This window comes from Athene cunicularia (genome assembly GCF_003259725.1).
Source record: "Athene cunicularia isolate RWA chromosome 8 unlocalized genomic scaffold, athCun1 chr8_part1, whole genome shotgun sequence".
In the NCBI taxonomy this organism is placed as follows: domain Eukaryota; kingdom Metazoa; phylum Chordata; class Aves; order Strigiformes; family Strigidae; genus Athene; species Athene cunicularia.
Genome location: NW_020799109.1, coordinates 8790958 through 8811085, shown reverse-complemented (window position 1 = coordinate 8811085; position 20128 = coordinate 8790958). Strand labels below are relative to the sequence as shown.

Sequence of the window (20128 nt, the reverse complement as noted above, 5' to 3'; positions counted from 1 at the left end):
CAAAAAAAATCAAACCATACACACACACAAATTGAGCCTCTGAATTTGCTCTTAGTAGCAGTGTAACCCCTCAGTGTGGCTAAAATGTGCAGCTGACATGTGAGCTGCCTCATTGCCCACGTGTTGGAGAATGTGAAGTTTGTTTGGCTCATAGAGACATTTCATTCAAACCAGTTTGCTAACTGGGCTATATTTTCCTATACTAGCACATGCTTATGCCCTGTCACCAAAGCCCAAGGAATGAATGGCTCAAAAATGACCAGCAGTATCTCCTTCCATGCGAGACAAGTCTTGAGAAAAAAAGAAAAGGTGCCCTATTTTTCTTTTTCTCAGAGCACTGCAATGCTACTGTGCCCTGGAAGCTGTAGAGTATTTCAGATCTCTGTTGCACTGAGATCAAATTTGGTCTAGAACATTTTTTCTGTTTATTAGACTCTTCTCTTAGCCACTGAAAATGGTGGAAAAGATGACAAGACAGTGATTTAAGGTTGGGAGAAGTGAGCTGGGGATCAGCAGAGCCCCTAGAGAATGACAAGAAGCAGCCATCTATATAAAGCAGACAGGTGGCTTCACTCCCAGCTCACTTCACTCCCAGCTCTCACGTCAGTCATGTCCAGGTCAAAGAAAGCCCTACCAGATGTAGGTGAAACCTCAGAAATCCTGAAGGCAGAGCTTAAAAGTGTAGAGAGGAGTTTTTCTGAAACACGGGAAGAGGTGGACTGGGAAGAAAATCCCAGAGACAGTGGAATAGAAGAAGGTGCCAGAAAGAAGCAAATCCCTGGGATGGTATCAGTCTGAGTCTGTAAGACCACACAACCTCTAGGCATAGCTCTTCAGTGTCAAGATGGGGCTCAAAACTGGAAAGGCTGAGTTGTCCTGGCAGAAGTGCCTCTGATCAGACTGTGTCCATGCACAGGAAGACTTTCCCCAGCTGAGCTCAACCCAACATGATGCAGATGATGGTGCCCATCACCTCTGACGATGAAGGGACGGTCCCATGGGCCTATCCAGCCTGCTGGATATGCAGCTGTGAACTCATACATCATCATTAAGGCTGCAAAGTCAAGCAGCAAAAGGAGGAATTGCCGGAATAAAGACTGTCAGAGTAATTTTAATTCAACCTCCTGGCGGATATGCTTCTGATGTGGTCTTTAATTACCTCATCACAGCCTACTTTTTCTTCAGCAAGACTGCTGCTTCATTCAGGGCACGATGGACAGACGACAATTAATGAAGGGCCAGTCAATATTCTGATCTGTCCTTTTTTTGTTCAGTGTGCTCCAAGCATTATTTGCTTCATGCCATCAAATCCCTGCTCTTAGACAGAATTATTCATCTTCTCATGGACTTTTTTCTCATGTGTCAGTGCAGCAACTATAAGCAGAGAGTCTGGGTTTTACCTATAGGAAAACGTGGTGCAGACAAGAGTTGCATGACTAGCAAGGCCCAGGTGGGATTTTTCAGGGTTTCTGTTTAAAGCCCAGCTCCTCTAACCTCAGCCAGAGCTGTAAGCACTCCACACTTCTATAATTTGAACTCCAGTGTGTCCAGAAAATGAGAAACATGGAACTGATGGCTCTCAGAAAAAAAATGTTAGTGGTTTAAAGAGGCAACAGTTCCTCTGCTGATGTGTGCTGGAGCAGGGCTCTGCTGCACAGTCAATGAGCCAGAGTGAAAGAACAGAGCAGTGCTGATGTGGGCAAAGGGGTGGACTTAAGGCAGGGCAAGGTGACTGGCGTTTGCGAATTTTTCAGCAAAAATTCTGTTTTCCTACCTTAACCATTTTCTGTTAGAGCTGTACTCATTTTTCTCTTAATCTCTTACGATTTTTTCACCTTTTACCAAAGATTTCAGTGGATTACTTTTCTCACTTTCAACCCAAGCAATCTTAACCTTTACTCTGGCACAAGTAGAAAGAGGTGAGTGCAGGAGAGAGACTTGGTAAGAAGAAGAGCTCCCTGTGCCACCAGCAGCATCAAGGGAGACCACTCAAATGGTTTCCAGTGAGTGCAGTGTGCAGAATTTGCTAGTCACTGAGCAGCTTAAAAAAGGACAGTAACAAGAGAAGGGCATGAACCTTCATTGCTACCCGACAGCCCCTTTCTGCACTGTGTTCTCCTGCTCTGTGTCCACTTAACCCAACCTTAAAGAGACTTCTTTGTGTCCTGGATGGACTTCCCTGAGCCTCTCTGAAGCATGTCTAAATAGCAGCACTTTCTTCTCCAGCAGCCTCTGTAGGCAGCACAGAAGTCTCTTTTACTCTGTTAGAAATTCATAGGCCTACTGGCTTGTCACTCCAGAAAATGTCCAGCATTTTCAGCAAGGCTTTTAATTCATTAGCTCACACAGGAAAATATTCTAACCTTCCTGCCCTCCCCAGCTGAGTCATTGATGCTTTTACTATCTTGCCACAGACACATCACCTTCAGGAAAACAATTGCTTAGCATACTGATAACAGACATTATCTTTCTGCATTGGTTGTTTGTTTGGGATCACAGGGTCTTCCCACGCTGAGGACTGCAGGACACATTGGGGTTACTGTTTGAAACAAGTCCTGTCCTTCCCTTGCAGGCTGTGGGAAACCCTGCACAGGCACTGGGCCGGGCTGCTGGGGGACTGGGGGGAAGGTTGGAAGAAGCTCAGCCAGAGGGAAGGGGCTGAAGAGTTCTGGAAGGGACTGGATAAGCTGTGGTGGGAGGGAGGGTGAATGGGAGAATAACCATACTGGACAGGGTGGGGAAAAACTGTCTAAGAAGTAAAGACGGTGCTAAGAAAAAACCCTTTAAGCATTTCATTTTCATGTCTGGCCTCTCTACAGAGTCAGTGCACAGTCCAGAGGTCTTTTCAGGGATCTGAGCTACTTGGGGATTTGAGGTTTGCCCAGAGGTTCCTTTGGTTGCAGAGGGAGCAGAAGCTGCTAAACTTTTGATGTCTATGGCCTGTAACTGTGAACACCTCCTCTCGCTGGTGAGGACATGTTGGGAGGAAACACGACTGCCCAGTGCATAGTTAGGTGCACCAAAGCTTACCCCAAACCCTTCAAAGACCACAATGATGGGTTCAACATTCATTTCTAGCAATTTCTAGCCACTCAGGGACAAAGCACAGCACCCCAACTGCCCCTCCCCACTGGCAGACTTGGCAAAGACTTGAGGGCTCCAGCCCAAACCTCACTTCCACGGTGGCCTCTTGGGAGGTCAGTGGAGCCTGGTTTCTGGGAGGGTAGTGGGCACAGTTCCACAGAGAGGAACTGAAGGGCCCATCTACAGGTGACACTTGTCCCAGGGGCTTCTGTAGACAAGGGCAGGTGGAATTTAACCACAGTTCCAGTTGACCAGTTGAATTCACTTACAGGCACATAAGCACCTTATACAGATACAGCTCTTTCTCTTCACCTCTTGAAATAAGCTGCACAAGTATATGGGATAGCAGGGGGTACCCTAGCTCCAGCCTCAATCCTGGTTCTGTAACCAGAGCTGTTTCAACAGTTCTTGCCTTTTGCTTCAGATGGTCCTAATTCAATTCCCACTGAACAGCCCACATTGCCTGTGCTCTAGGATGGCTGTTGCCAGACAGCCTATGTGGACTAAACTCTTGAAAGGTGCCTAAATTTAGGTACCAGCCATATTTCTGACTCTTAAGACTGTCTCTCCCTTCCTGTGCCTCAGTTTCCTTCTCTGCAACGTGGTGATACCAACATAAATATTTCCTTCTTTAAGATCTTTCAGTCAGATTTGCTCTGGAAGTGTTGCAGGTTGTTGCTATTTCCAGGGCTATCGTTACAACACATTTTGGCTGCACTAATTCCCTCAAACAGAAATTCTTCTGCCTGTAGTAGGCTGGGACAAAGCAGCCAATTAGTTGTCCCTTACACATTTATTAACTCTGCAGCTTTCTTTCAATGAGTATGTGGAATCTGGTAATGTTTTAATATATTTTCATAAACTGTGGGCACAACATGTCCTGTTTCAAGCTAATAACCATGATATATAATTAGTCCTGATTACACAGATATTTAGTATCATTTTATATATTCCAATCCTTTCCTAGTACGACTGCCTAGCCAAGGCATATTTAAAGCCACAGCCATCTTCCTTCTGTTTCCCAGCCGTTTGCAAGATTCTCTTTTGGACAGGTTTCAGTTAATACGACAGCTTCAAAGAACAATTTCATTTCATTGATGTACATTTTATATATATACAAGATCTGATCAAATGTCAGGTGACAAAGCCCAGGATACAAATAGAAGCCATTTGTCTACTTACAGGGAAAAGCTGGTATTTGAAAGCTATCAGGAAATTAACAACATGAATCTTTAAAAATCTATTCCTTAAACATCTGTTGGCTTTGGGCTGAACATCTACCGTATTTAGGATTTTACTGCGAGGTAGCACTCACTAAACAAAAGATCCCTCACCCTATTAGGCTTTGGTGGGGGAACGAGAAAAATCTGCTCAGTGCAACCCGATTATAGATGTGTATCTTTCCCTGCTGGCGTGGCTGTCTCTATAGAGATGGACATGGATATTTGATGAGATTAAAATGCTTCAGTTACCACTGTCAGTGGTTCTTTAATTTAAAATGAAGAAAGCAAACAAACATTCCTTTTGATGAGGTAACTGAATGATGGTACGGAAAAGCACTTTGCTGTCAGGTGGTAATTAGGTTCAGTAATAGTTGTGGGTTTTTAGCCTTGGAGGCTGTGGCCCCTGGGAGTCTGAGAGAAATGATACATTCAATTTCCGGAGGAGAGGAAGATGCTGAATGCTTTTCTCTGCTAACCCTGCAGGTCTCTGCAGATAAGAGCATTCAGAACTGCAGTGCTGACAATCCTCCTTGAGCCAGCCTAAACTGTTGTGTCAAGATCACGAACACAGAAAGAGAGATGAACTCAAAGCTGGGCATTTAAACACCTAACAGTCAGGCTGTCTCTGACCACGTATATAAGGAACTGCCAAAATGGCTGCACCGAGAAGATTTTTAAAGGCTGCAGAAGGAACTCTAGCAATTGCTTTATGGTCTGGGCTGATATTTCTAACATCCATCTTATGCATCACTACAAAATCTTCAGTAGGAAAGTGTTGCTTCACAAACAAGCAACACTGTTTTAAGGGGGGGGGGGGTAAAAGTGGGAAGAAGGAAGTGAATTTCAAGGCTCAGCTGCCTTCCTTGCCAATTTGGAATTGGCTTTTCCACTGCAAAATGTAAAGTATATTTGGTTGTGCTATTAAGAGTTGAAACCCAAATAAAACATTCCAATTGGCCCAAATGCATTCAATTGGAAATTTTGAGTTTGGAGGTGTCATTGCCGTGTTCTCAGAACAGAGGCAGATTTTGAATATGGCGTTTCCCATGAAATAGGAGCTCTGGTTCCTGGTCTGCTCCCCTCCTCAGGTTATTACCCAGCTTTGCCTGTTCAAGGAATGACAGTTCCCAATAAATGGTTCAGTGGTATCTCCCCTGCTCCTCACACAAACTAAGAGACACTAAAAGGACACCAGTTGGCCAATGCCAGACAGAGGGCCAACAGCACTGCCAGGGATTCAAGCTCAGGCATTTCAAACACTCTGTTCAAGCTTCCATGCATTGCTTACCAGTGCCTTACTTCACTTCCAAAAATACTTCTTTTTGGACAGACATCCACTGAACCGGTTGTAAAGCTGTAGTAAGGATTTATGGCAAGAGGGGATCCCCAGGTAAAGGGTCCCAGTTGGACTGGCAGAAGGAACTGCCATCTGGCTGCCAGCACTGCGGCAGGTCCAAGGGGAGATGAAGAACCCTGCCTTTAGCACAGACTTGCCAGTAATTTCCTCAAGCACTGAAAAAGTTTTCACTTCCAGAATTAAAACTTTTCAAAATAAAGTGGGTCTGATTCTCCTCTCACTCTCAGGAGATAAATGAAGGGTAAGTCCATTAAAGATACTGGTGTGAGATTGGTGTACAGCAGACAGAATCCAGGAAAGATATCGATATCTCCAAAATCCTCTGAATATTTTTTCAGACATAAACCAGGTATCTTTCCTGATCATAAATGCTTTATTTCCGAATGGAATTTCAATAAAATAGCAGAGTTAGACTAGCACACTTATTATAAAGCCATAATGCAGTAGCACTGAAGTTTAGTCATGAAAGGTATTAAAAAAGCAGCCCTGCTAAAGCAAGAGAAATTGCTTTCTGACCTACCGAATTTTAGGAGTAGGTGCTAGTGGTCTCTCCACCAAGGAGTTCAGCCTGTAGTAATCCAAGAATGTCCTGGCCACATTTCTTCCAAGCTTCATATCTGTGATTTTTTAATTAAGGAGCATTTTTTTTTGAAATAATTAAAAATAATAATAATAAAAAAAGCAGAGTCTAAAGGTAAATTACTACTATTTGATGCATGAGCAAGTTTTACATTAACCATCCCACAGTACTCAGGCTTCAGGCAAAATGACTTACGCAAGCAGATGAAGTGGGGGTCATCTTGTTTTCACAGTCAGATGCTGCATAAAACCACAGACAGGAGGAAACAATCTCCCTTTCCCCCCACGCCTGGTTGCAGATCCCTGTGGTGGTCATGAAGTAATATGCTAGACAAAGGGGTCTTCCAATTTTCACATTCGGGGAGAATAATTACCTAAAAATGCTTGGATACAGGCAGTATTTCTGTGCTTGTATCCAGGAAACAAGGTCAACAATGTCATGGTATGAAGCAGCCATGGACCAGTGTACAAACTCAGGGTTGGGATTAAAGCTGTAGCCCTCCAAACCTTTAGCACTGACCCCCACACTGTCCTGGGAGAATATATAGTTCTTTAACTGTGTTGTATTGAGGACCTGACATGGTGATTTTAGCACTGAACTGGAAGGACAGTAGAATACCTTAAGGAGGTCAGCAGTAACTCCGGGGGCTCTTCTCTCCTCACCAGCCACAATTCCTCCTTCAGCTAACCCTGAGTCCAATACCAGGCAAGTGCTGCACATCAGAGCTGCCACAGAGACCTGGCAGGCACAGGAACCAGAGCTTCCTGAAGACTCAGTTGCCTAAAAAGAAGCTGAGTAACCTGTGAATGTGTTGAAAAATAATATCCTAGACAACATGTCCATGAGGTGAATTTCCTGCTTGTGTGAAATGGCAGCACTAGGTCTGCCTGCTACAGAGCAGAGACTGCTTATCACTTACAGGGTGATGTCCAGCTGGGAGAAATGCAGTCGATGCCGTGATCCACAGCTCTATTATGGGTGCTGAGTACTCCTTTATTTGCCTATTTTGAACTGATGCCTACCCACACTACAATAACCGCATACTTCTCCAGGGCACTGCCCCAAATGGTCATCGTAATGGCCATTTCAGGAGTGCTGATGCAAAAGCTGAGGTGGGCACATAACCTGGAGAATCTACATACACCTCTGCATTCAACACCCAGCGGTCCAGGAAAATAAACCGTTGCTGGGTTGTTTTGTGTGCATGCGTGCATGTTCTGCTTTATCAATAGTTATCTGCTGATGTTTCCATTAGAGGAAAATTCCAGAAGTGCAGTGTCCCAGGGGCTTCCAGCAGCGCCTGTGAAGATGCTAGCTTCTAAATGAAGCTTTTATTACCCGCCCACTTACATTAGACACATCAAAACAAGTGAGCATGAAACATAAGGTTCAGGCATCACTGTGAGATCTCTGTTTATAATTTATTTATTTATTTAAAGGGGAGGTTGAACTGACGTGACTCAATCCTTAGCTCTAGTTCTGCAAAAAGCCAGCCACCAGCTCTGTGAGCACTGCAGTCAAGCCTAGTTCTAGTGGCTGAGGAGGACTACTGACCCTGCTTTTCTCTTAGTGATCAGGTCCCACTTTTCCATTTCCCACTGCTGTGCCTGGGGATGGTTACATGGATCTATCCCTCCTGTTTCAGGGTCTATCCTGATATGCTTATTGAGATCCTAATACCGTATGAGCTGCAGGCATCTATATTCTTCTGCCCAGCAGTACAGCACAGCCTGAACAGCTGGTGTTCACGGCTGTTGTCTGCGTGGACAGGGATAGTTGGTTGTGTGAAACAGCACCGGCTGTTTCACGGCTGCTGCAGTTCCCAGTAAGCTCCCCTGCAGCCTGCCAGCACTGACGGACGAGACTAACTGTACGTGCATGAAAGTTCAGAAAGTTGGAGACAGCTTAAAGTTTATCAATTCGAGGGAGGGCAGCATTGCTTTGAAAGTGTTTTGTGATTCTTACTGGAATTTGGGGATGGCTGGGGGTAGTTTGGTTTCTGCAGATGTGAACTCAAAGCAGCGGCAAAGGTTAAGAGTTCAAAGTAGTCTGAGAAAGAGAGAAAGAAGAGGAGAGGGCTGTCAAACATTTAAGGGATTGAGAAGACTAACATGGCTTGATCTTGTAGTTTCTTTCATTTACTTGGCACTTTAAAGACATAAAGTAGTAATTGGACTCAGTAAAGTCTCTAGGACATTTTGTCAGTGCCAATCTCAGAAGGCTCCTCTGCCAGAAATGGCCCTGCTGCCCTTTTCTTTTGTCTCTCCACATTGCTTGTGTTTGCACAGTGGGAAACACCTGACCTGCTGTCCTAGGGGAGGAAGCCCTTAGATGAGCGTGGGTGCAGCCAAGGAAGTAGCTACACGAGCCCCTACATGATGCCTTGCAACCCTGCCTTAACCCCAACCTGTAGGAATCCATTTCTACTGCTGAACTTGTGTCTTAGGAACAGCTTTCTAAAGGTAAGGACAGTTAACCACTGGAATAACCTGCCTTAGCACATCTGGAAATCTCCAGGCCAGAGGTGTTCATGAACAGTTTAAACCCACAGCAGACACGAATGGTTTAGATCTAATTGGTTGGTGTGGTTTAACCCCAGCCAGCCACTAAGTACCACACAGCCTCTCGCTCACTCTCCTCACAGCAGGATAGGGAGAGAACTGGAAAAAAAGTAAAACTTGTGGATTGAGGTTAATAGGACAGTTTAATAAGACAGAAAAGGAAGAAAGAATTAATAATGATAAAGGGAATAGGATATACAAAATAATGCAATTGCTCACCACCTGCTGTCTGATGCTCAGCCAGTTTACAAGCAGCAGCCCCACAGTTTATATACTGGCATGAAGTCATAAGGTATGGAATATCCCTTTGGTCAGTTTGGGTCAGCTGGCCTGGCTGTGTCACCTCCCAGCTTCTGTGCCCCTCCGGCAGGCCATGAGAAGCTGAAAAGTCCTTGACTTAGTATAAATACTACTTCACAACAACTAGAAATGTCAGTGTGTTATAACTTTATTCTCATACTAAATCCAAACACAAGACTGTACCAGCTACTAGGAAGAAAATTAACTCTATCCCCGCTGAAACCAGGACACTGGTCCTGCCGAATTCTGGAAAAGGAAGCACAGAAGGCCATTTCACCCCATTTTTATCCAGTTCTTAACCAGTTCTGCAGCCCACATAGACCTCATGTTTGCTAAGATTACCAGGAAAGGTAAAGACATTTTGTGGAGCATGGATGCACACTTAGATGGACAAAGTGAAGAAACTGCAAATGGAAACCTGTGCCATATGCAGCCACTGAAAAGTCACAAAATGGGAACAACTTTCACTCAGCATTGATGGAAAGAGATTCAAAGCAGCATGGGATAAAAAATGTGCATGTTCCAATACTAGTCTCTCAAGCCATCTACCCCCTCTGCGCTGCCTGCCGCCTCCGCAAAGGATGAGCGGTTTCTGTCATGGAAATCAGGCACCTGATACATAAAACCAGAAAGAGCAGTAACAGTCTCTCCCTGTGACTGCCTAGCCTGGTCGAGAAATGGCCTGACTCACTCAGCAAGTGCTGGAGGCACGCGTGTGCAGAACCAACGAAGAAAAACAAATCAAAGCAATAACATTTGCATTTATTTCAGGTGCACAGAAGAGCCAGGCTCCACTTTGGACTCCAGTATAAGATGAGCACACAAATAATTGCAACTACAACCAGAACCCACTTTTGTTGGGTGGAATGTTTGCTTGCTTGCTTTTTAACCAGCTTCCTTTCTGCAATTATAAACACTGGGATTTTGCTTACAGGAACTCCTTGCCTAGTTTGAAATGCACTTGATAGAAGGCCATTTCCCAGCTATTCCCATCATGGGAATAGCTCATATGAGATAGCAGAAATCCTTTTGGGAGAGTCACGGTGGAAACATCTGGGAGAATTTTTACCTTCACTAGTGTCTGCAATTCCCTTTCCTCTCCTTTCTCCTCCATAGACTCATTCCTTCATGCTCCATATTTCTCACTGGAAGTGGAAACCAAAGTGCCCAAGGACCCTCCTGCAAAAGCCGTTCTCAGAGCATTCACTCTTTGAATTGCATCAGTGGTTTGGGGGAGATTTCAGGACAGTCTGTTTATCCACAACTCTGCCAAATTTCACAGATGTTAGGAAGTTCAAGAATTGTGCTGGGCTCTCTGCAAAATCCCCCGTATTTATGATCGCTACTATGCCTCACACCCCAAAGCTTCCAGCCCTGGTCAGAAAAGAGGACAGAGGAATGAGGAATCTCATAAGCCATTATTAGTTTTCAACTGAGAAGATTCATCCATCCTATTGTGAACAGTCTGCTTAAGCTGGAGCCTCTAGAAGCACAGACACAGTCTTGCTCTGTCTGTGCATGGAGGCAATAAAATCTCAATTTGGAAACCAGTTAGCAGTACAAGTCATTAGGGGAGGTACTAAATGTTGCTGCTTTAATAGCTCACTGATCATTTAATAATGTCACTGCTGCAGAGCATGGTGGCACCATTTGCTCGCTTTTGTTTTGCTTTTTGAAATTCAGGGTCATTCCACTTTCAAGTGAGTGGATTATCTCTCTTTCCCCCTTTTGCCAGACACTGCAAACTGCTTTAAATAATTAGAAAAAGGATGGCTTCTTCAAGTTCACCATCTCATTTTCACGAGGTCCAGTGTCATTGCTTTGGAACAGGAAGAGAAGCCGTGGTGGTGGTAAGGATTTGACAAGGGCAAAAGAGTTAGCAGCCCCCACTCATCTTTGATAAGTCCTGTGGGGTCTCTGCCAAGCAGATTGGATCTCTGTTTTTATGTCTCATCTAGAGGACGGCACCTCCATCAATTTGAAACACTGCGCTGGGTTATTAGCTTATGGAATTTGTCCAAGTTTAGTCCTAAACAGGATTTGAAATCGTGACCATTCAATCCAGAGGCACTACTGACCAGACCCATGCAAGTCTTTTGTTTCAGACAAACAGCTTTAAGTTATCCTAAAGACAGACAGAGGGGAAGGAAAAAAAAAATAGGGGAGAAAGAGAGGAAGGAAAATGAGACACAAAGAGAAAGATGAATCTTTTTAATGGCTCAAATTAAAAACCAGAAGCAGCTCTTTGTTTGACAAAACTGAATTCTACAGCAAATCTCAGTCCACCAAAACAGCAATCCTGTTATTTATGAAAAGAGGGTTATTTTGTGTGGGAGAGTCCCAGATGACTCTGGTCAGCTAGCATACTGTCAGCTTCGTACAATCTCAAGAGAAATATGGATGAGGTTTTCTCATCTTGTTTATAACAGCTTCCATCAATGGATCAAACCCCTTCCTGACTCGAAGAAGAGCTCTAATGGAAAATGGCATTACACAGCTTTAAACCACCATGCTATATCACGCCCAGCCTGATCAGAACTAGTCCTCTATTTTAGCAGAGCTGTTTTCACCAGTTACATGTTTTGTTTTGTGGGGCTGAAGATATTCTCTAGTAGAGATGCTGCCCATATCCCATCTAATTGGGGGACTCACTTCAAGCAAAGTATATCTGAGGCAATATAAAGACTTGGTGGCAGGGGTAGGGGTAGGGGTGGGGAGGTGGGGGGTGAGAGAGGGGCTATTCTAATATGCTTTTCACCAGCATATAACACCGTGCAAGTCTAGGTGCTGATGATGCATCCTTCCCCGAGACTGTCACTCCAAGGAAATTCATAATGTCTAGTACATCTGGTTACATATTTCAGAATCATTATCAAAGGAAGAAGCATCTAAAAAGGAGTGTGGGGAGGGGATAGGATTTACCCTGTCCTCCCCTACTGACTTTTGAGAGAGCAGGACCCGGCCAGCCAAGCTCTAAAGCTTCAGGCTGTTGGTTTTGCAGGGCTGCAGGGTGCACGTGGGCACTCTTTCTGTGGAGAGTCTGCCACTTCCAATGAAAATGGGGCTTTTTATAGCTCCACTGTAAGAACCAGGCCCGATGTGGGAACTACTGGTAACACCCTCTCATGGTATTCGGCAGGTCAAGCTAGAGAAATGGGACCAGACTGTCCAGCCTTAAAAATCTGTAAATGCCCTGAACACAGCCTGGACATAGCAAAGGGACTTTCCTCAAGGAGAGTATTTCCATTCCCAACAGCCTTAGTTCCTGATCCCAGATGGGACAGATGATTTTGGAAATGAAACATAACAGCAATGATGAGTCTTCATTTTTATTCCTCTTCTGTGTTATTAGGGAAGGATCCACGTGGAAAGATCCCTGACTGTCTATTTCAGGCTTTCAGGCCCCTTTCCTGAAATGCTTGATTGTGATAGAAGAAATTACAAAGATGGAAGTTGTGCGCCCTTCTCCTTGAGTAATCAGAGGCCTGTAATTTTGTCTCCTCCTCTGAAAGAGGAGGTTGGAGAACAGGTATCTCAGAGAGCACTGTTTTATCTCTGCCAGAGGGACTGTGCTGCAAAGACCACACTATATTTTCCATAATCTCATTTCATTATTAGCTATTGCTTCTGCCCTTCTTGTGAACTAAACAGGCAGATCCCAGATGGATTCCCTGACATGGGGAATGGAAGGATCTCAAGGCATAGAGAGAAAATGGCAAGAAGGTGGAGGTGCAGCACAAGAGCCAGTGCCAGGATAGAGCAAAGCACCCCCGGCTATGCTGGGGTGCTGCCATTGAAGGGTGAAAAAGACTCGAGGGGAGCAGAGGGGAGTGTGGAGCAGTGCCAGGGTACCCCAACTCTCCCTCTGCAACACAGTGGCACCGGTGAAGGAAGCATCCAACTGAACACCTTTTGCTACTGATGAAAACCTCCATGCAATACTGAGCTGCAGAGCTGCTACCACATGTGGCCATGAAAAAGGAGCACTTAATTCAACATGGGATTTGAGACACACAGATACAGGGAAAGGAAAATCAAGCTCTCCAGAGCAAGCACAGAAAAGAGAGGAGCGAGATATCTCAGACACTGCCAAAGTAACACTGGAAACACAACAGGGCCACTGCCCATTTTTACCTCTGAATCCACATGCCGTTTATCAGCACCATGAGGATGATTTTGCAGAGACATCTCTGACTGCTGCTCCATTATCCTAATGCCATCTTCACATTGCTCTGTGTAGCTTACATTTTATCCATGTTACGGTTGGTCCCTCTACACCAGTGGGAGATGGAAATGGGCCCTCCTGTAAATTGTAATACAGCCTAAACTGTAAAATGACCAAAGAGAATGGTTTATTTAATATCTTGACAGTGCTGACTCCCAGTGAGGTTATCTAAGGGACAGAGGTCAAAAACAAGCTCACAGCTGAAAAACCCAGAAAGGATGAATTTCAGCACCAGTATATTTTAATTCAGTAAAACATTGCATCAATATTGTACTATATGTTGGTATACTTTAAAAATTATATACTTAAAAACTGATTATAACAGCTTCTATCAAATTGTCCCAAATTAATTTGGGCCCGCATTTACTAGTTTCATTAATGTCTGATAAATCTTCATTTTGAGTATCAGGAAAACACTAGGGAAATTCTCTTCTTGTGTTTTTAACGTTTCTGGTCTTTGCTATTGTTTAATTCTGGTCACTTGCCAAATCTGGAAAGGAGCCCTTGTGGATTAGCTGACCTCAGCTCTTTCCACAGTCAATGAAAATTACAGAGCTGATTCTTTCTGATACACCAAGAGGGTATGAGGAGAGGGGAAAAAAATTCCAAGTGGAAATCCAGCATTCACTATCTGCTCCTGTCACTGATGAATGCTGTCAAAAGCATAAGGGAAAAACAGCATGAAAACTTAAGTCTTAACAGTTTTTGTTTTCAGCTTGGTTGGCAATGCAACAACAGTATACTACTTTCCAATTCTAATTAAACTCCCCCAAATACACTGGAAAATCATGAGCTGAACTTTTTGGGGATCCTCTTAGTCCCTCACATCTCAGCCCAGAAGCATGATGACACCCATTTTTCCATGTCTGACAGCTCCCATTAGACTTTCCACTCATGGCTTTGTGCATAACATTTACCACCACCCAATTAAAACTGGTTTCAAGATAAATAGTAGAAAAAGTGTCTCAATACACCAAAATGTGGATAAACCATTTTTCATCTCTAAATTCTTGGAAGCTCATGAGTTGTATAAATCATAACTAGGCATGAGTAGTCTGTTGCATGCTGTGTTTTTCCCTCTTCAGCTGCAGCTTGCATTTTCAGACAGGGCATAGACAATAGCTTTGACAAGAGCAATCCTAAAAATAAGAAATTAAGAAATTTGAAGAATTAAAAAATATGAGTATTGCATTCCCTTGTGACATAAACCTGCATATAACTGGTTTTAAAGTTTCTGAATAGAGGAAAGATAAAGGGAATTGCAGAATGCTGACCATGATTGCAAGACTTACAATGATTTGGGGGGCCCTTCTTCCCCTGGCTGTGATACCCCAGGCTCTTCTGTGTCCAAGTGCAAGTATGTACACTTGGGAGAATGGGCACTTGCTCTCCAGTGTCTGAGCAGATGTAGAGGACCTCCTGGAACCTACCTTATACCACCCATCTGAAAAAGGACTCAGTCCAGTGGCTATCAGATGGTCTCTTCTTAAGGACTTGCTCAAAGACCCACTGGATTTCTCCTGCCTTCTGTCAGTCTTCGATAAGTCCCTTCAAGACATGGCAAGACCTGCATTTGTACTGGGCAAAATGCAGGGAAGAGACAATTTATCCTCAGGAATAGGCTTAGCTCCTCTCTCAGACTGTCCTGGGAGGAAAAAGGACCATGGCCTCAGAGAGGCTGTACCTTTAAAAATGCTTGCAGTCACCAAGTAGTAGTCATGCTTCAGCATGTTCAACATTTTGGCTGAGCTCAGTACAAAGTGCAGTGATTTAAAGCTGGGAGATCAGGCGGGATTCAGCAAACTCAGAATTATTTATTTCTTTAGAGCAGAAAGTCTGGCTACAGATTATTTACTGCAAATGGGTCTGTTTGGGGGAGGGGAGGAAGGCGAGAGGGTAGAGAAGGGGCAAATTGATTGATTGAAATTTTTCAATTAAAACAAGCAGTTTTTAAAAAAGATTTAAGGCTTTATTGAAAAGTGGGAAATAATTCAAGAATCTGGAGCCCTGCTAAGTGCAGATCATAGAGATGAAGGGGGGGGGGAGGAGAAGAAAAGAAAATTTTATTCTCTGGGAGAAGGGAGGGAAGAAAAAAAAAGGACAAAAAAATATCATTATCTTTGCTTCTTCAGCTACATTAATGTAGTTCTCTCCCTGAGTTATCTCTGGTATCTGCAAGTATTGATCCAGAATGAGGCACTGTGCTGTAGGCAGTAGGCAACAGAAAGCTCTGCTGGGAGAGGTGTATTTCCAGGACTGTCAGAGCACAAAAAAGGTCTGGGGTTTGGTTTTGTAATGGGAACTATGTGTGGCCAAACCAGAGACAGGGCACCTGTCCTCTCAGCAAGGACAAGGCTGTGTTGGGGTAGCAGAACGGGTCCAGCTCAAGGGATGAATCAATGACGAAGGTGTCTTTGAGTGCTTTGCTTGGGATTGAGTGGCACTAAAGGATGACAGGACAACCAGAGTTAAATGAAGCAAAATGAGAAAGAAGGGGTATCAGTTCATGAATGCTAGGACCTCATTTCCACCTACATTGCTGACTCAGACGCAAGGATCAGTGCCACACTTCAGCTCAGGCTATCTGCTGTAGCAGGGTTTCCTCCCCAAAGCAGGGACACACATGAGCTGGACCAAAGCTCTCTTCACATCAGCTGAATACACCTCATCTGTAGGTGGTCATTCCAGAGTGGTGTTCGTGAATGAGAAGAAGAGAATTAGAGCTGTTACTAGTTGGTAGAGAAACTAATGCTATTTTTGTCTTTGTAGGGAAGGAGTGAAATATTACTATAATCTCCACACACCCTCCCAATTAATTGCCTCTTTGCTATAATTCCCATTCCCAGATAAATTTAGCTTTTTCTAAAACCTTTGATTTTTCCTTTGTGTTTTAAATTCAAGCTGGCATGCAGTGATAAGGCACTACACACACACATATATATATATATTTAATCTATGCACACACAAATATAGTTATATATAGTCTCTGCCACATACAACACTCCTCTGACTTCTGTCACAAAGCCCTTGCTAAAAAAGCTACTCACCCAAGCTGGCTTGTTTTCCTACATCATGTCCTCTGGGAAAGGACTGCTGGCAGCAGGGGGTCTGCATCCAGATAAAGATGTTGGAAAGGTCTGCAGATCTCCCCTTCTTCACTGCCTGTCTCTGCTCCTCACTTATCTGATGGGGTGGGAATAAACCATTGCCAAACTTCAGATCCACCAACTCCTCTCATTGAAATAACAGCCTACTTTGCTGAAGTGGCTGAAAGAAGACCAATGTGCAGTTAATGTAGGAGGGGCCCTTGATTTATAAAAGAGGCATCTCAAAGCAAGTGCTTGTGAGGGGATTCAGCATTCACTGGTGGGTCAGCCTTAGGGTCACTGCTTTCCCTAGTGAAAATGGCCTTCATAAAAACATGCCCGTGGCCATAATTTAACCAACTCTGGAATTTAGAGAATCACAGAATGGTCTGCGTTGGATGGGACCTTAAAGATCACCCAGTTCCAACCCCCTGCCATGGGCAGGGACACCTTCCACTAGCCCAGGTTGCCCAAAGCCCCGTCCAACCTGGCCTTGAACCCTTCCAGGGACGGGGCAGCCAAAGCTTCTCTGGGCAGCCTGTGCCATTGTCTCACCACTCTCACAGGAAATAATTTCTTCCTTACACCTAATCTAAATCTACCCTCATTCAGTTTAAAACTGTTACCCCTCATCCCATCCCTACACCCCCTGATAAAGAGTCCCTCCCCATCTTTCCTGTAGCCCCTTTAAGTACTGGGAGGACGCTCTATGGTCTCCCTGAAGCCTTCTCTTCTCCAGCTGAACACTCCCAACTCTCTCAGCCTGTCCTCACAGGGGAGCTGCTCCAGCCCCCTGAGCATTTTCGTTGCCTCCTCTGGACCTGCTTGAGAGGTTCATGTCCTTCTGATGTTGGTGCCCCCAGAGCTGGACACAGCACTGCAGGGGAGGTCTCATGAGAGCAGAGCAGAGGGGAGAATCCCCTCCCTCACCCTGCTGCCAACACTTCCCTTGATACAGCCCAGGACACAGTTGGCTTTCTGGGCTGTGAGCACACATTGCTGGCTCATAGTCAGTTTTCCATCCCCTAATACCCCTGAGTCCTTCTCCTCAGGGCTCACTCCTGATTGTCCCGACCCATGGGCAGGACCTTGCCCTTGGCCTTGTTGAACTCCATGAGGTTTGCCCGGGCCCACCTCTCCAGCCTGTCCAGGTCCCCTTGGATGCCATCCCTTCCCTCCAGCCTGTCGACCGCACCACACAGCTCGGTGTGGTTGGTGAACTTGCTGAGGGTGCCTCGATCCCACTGTCCATGTCACCAACAAAGATGTTAAACAGCGCTGGCCCCAACACTAAGCCCCGAGGAACACCACTCGTCACTGCTCTCCACTTGGACATGGAGCTGTTGACTGCAACTCTTTGAGTGCGACCATCCAGCCAATTCCTTCTCCACTGACTGGTCCATCCATCAAATCTGTGTCTCTCCAATTTATAGACAAGTTTGTCGTGCAGGACAGTGTCAAATGCACAAGTCCAAGTAGATGACATCAGCTGCTCTTCCCTTGTCCACCAACGATGTAACACTGTTGTAGAAAGCCAACAAGTTCATCAGGCACAATTTGCCCTTAGTGAAGCCATGTTGGCTGTCACCAATCACCTCCTTATTTTCCATGTGTCCTAGCATATTTTCTGGGAGACTATGCAACAATTTTGCATCTCTCCATTTTCCAGTGAGTCACTTATGGCTATAAAAATAATTTCCCTTTCAAATTCTCCTTATAGTGGTGTGGTCTGTCTGCTGCACTGCTCCTTAGACACATCACCTATGCAACAAAATGAGAGGCTGGACAGAGTAACAGTTTCACTGGAAAAGATAACAGGTATAGGAGTATGTATGTTGGGTTTTTTTGGTTTGGTTTGTTTTTTTTTGTAAACCCATTTCTTTTATATGACTTTTTTTTTTTCCTATTAAACCTTCCTATTTTTGAGGCCACATCCTATTTTGCTGTTGGCACAGTCTTACTATCTGCCTGTGTTACCTATGTCTATCTCCATATTACCAACAAGAAATAATTCCAGGAGCCGTATTTATCTCTATTCACAAGTTCCATTATCATTCTGGAGAATTCTTACTGATCCATAGCTCAGGTGACAGAGCAGCACCAACCTCTGCATGACCTGGAAAGAGTTCCTCCTTCTCAGATCCAGTTCTGACACTGATGTTCACACTGATTCACCAGGGAATATTCATCCACGGTGCCAAAGGATGTTTGCTGCAACAGTCGACCCTGATGCAGAGGGCTGGGGTTGACTGACTCTCTTCACTGAGCAGCCATCTCTAGTCACTGCATAGCCAGATGGCTGAGCTCCCAGCTGCATCCCAGGCTCTTGCGAGAAGCAACGTTTGGCTGTGGAGTCACAAAGCTGAGTTAGACTCTGCCACTCCTAAAGTTGGTTTAATTGTCTGGGGACTTTAAGAGCATCAGGAAGGAGCAATTCCCAAAAGCCCAGGGAGGAAAAATTGAAAAGATTTGTGGACTTTGGACCACAGAATAGTGAAGAGAGAGAGTGTACAAGTAAGTAAAGGCTGCTGTAAAATAGGATGAACTGTTCTGCATATGCTGGTGATGGGACAAGAAACAATGGCCTTAATTTGCAATAAAACAGACTGAGATTAGATTTTGGGGGAAGCTTTCCAGCAATAAGGCTAGTGAAGCGCTAGAAAAATATATCCAGAGAGGCTGTGGCATCCCATCTTAAGATAGAATTAGGAAAACAGCTATCAGGAGAAGGGAAATGAGAACTGATCCCGTCTGAGGAAAAGGGGAAAAATGTTGCCCCTGTAAATCAATTCCTTAAATTCAGATTTTGTTGTACAATAGCACTCTCCATGGGGGTTTTTCAAAGTCCTTGGCAAAGCAGATATGACAAGTCTCTGCTCCTTTTGCACTGCCAAGAAGAAGAGTAAGGGGCACAGATTCACCCCTTTGTGGCCCACAAGCCCCCAAAACCCACCATAACCATCTCACCACTCACTACTATGCCTGTGATTGAAAATTCAGCCCCTCCTTAAAGGCACTGTGTGCTACCATCTTCAGTGGGAATAAATCCCATGTCCCCTGCCCCACATTCATCTGCTCCTTACTTCTGAATTCAAACACTGTTCTTTAAAAGCCTCTCTGCCTTTTGCTGCTAATTAAAATATAGGTTGCACTCTGGCTTGCTTTTCCAAGAGGTCTGGACAGCATTGCAGGCAGTTCAGACAAACAAACAACCAAACAAACAGAATCCATTAGGAACTGCCACTGCTGACTGTCGCCCTTTCGCATACATCACATTGAAAAGGTTAATGCTTCCCAAAAGGGGTGGAAGAGACGGGCGGAGGGGAAGGGCAGGAGGGATCCATTCCTGCAAGGACCAGATGTCAAAGATGCTCAATACTTCACAGAATGGGCTCCCCCGCGAGTAAGGCAATTGCCCATCCCTTGGCAAAGCTTCCCTTTGAGGGATCTATAATTTATTAGGGAAGGTGGAGTGCTGAATAAATTGTGCATAGAGATGAAGCAGTGATGATCGCTAACTCAAATCCCTAGGAGCTTGGCATTTTCAATCTTTAGCTCCCATTTGCGTCCCCCTGGTCCCTACTAAGTGAGCAAGCCAAAGAGCTGAATATCGACAAAACATAATGAGCTCATTGAGATCTAAGCATTGCAATTAGCAGGGTGGAATGGAGCAGAGGGGCTGGGAAGCAGACTGTAATTATTTATAATGTTG

The 20128-nt window shown here is 44.6% G+C and overlaps 1 protein-coding gene across 3 annotated transcripts in view; it reads right to left on the bottom strand.

The window, feature by feature from the left end:
* LOC113482589 (cytosolic carboxypeptidase 6-like) overlaps nt 1–20128 on the bottom strand; it is a 969074-nt gene that overhangs the window by 8439 nt on the left and 940507 nt on the right. For 2 of the 3 annotated variants that reach the window (XM_026853353.1, XM_026853354.1), the window contains exon 12: nt 6185–6281. In XM_026853353.1, coding sequence (XP_026709154.1) covers nt 6185–6281 — 97 coding nt within the window. Of the gene's footprint in view, nt 1–6179; nt 6282–20128 lie in introns of those variants that run through there. The other variant, XM_026853355.1, reaches the window with a different exon arrangement.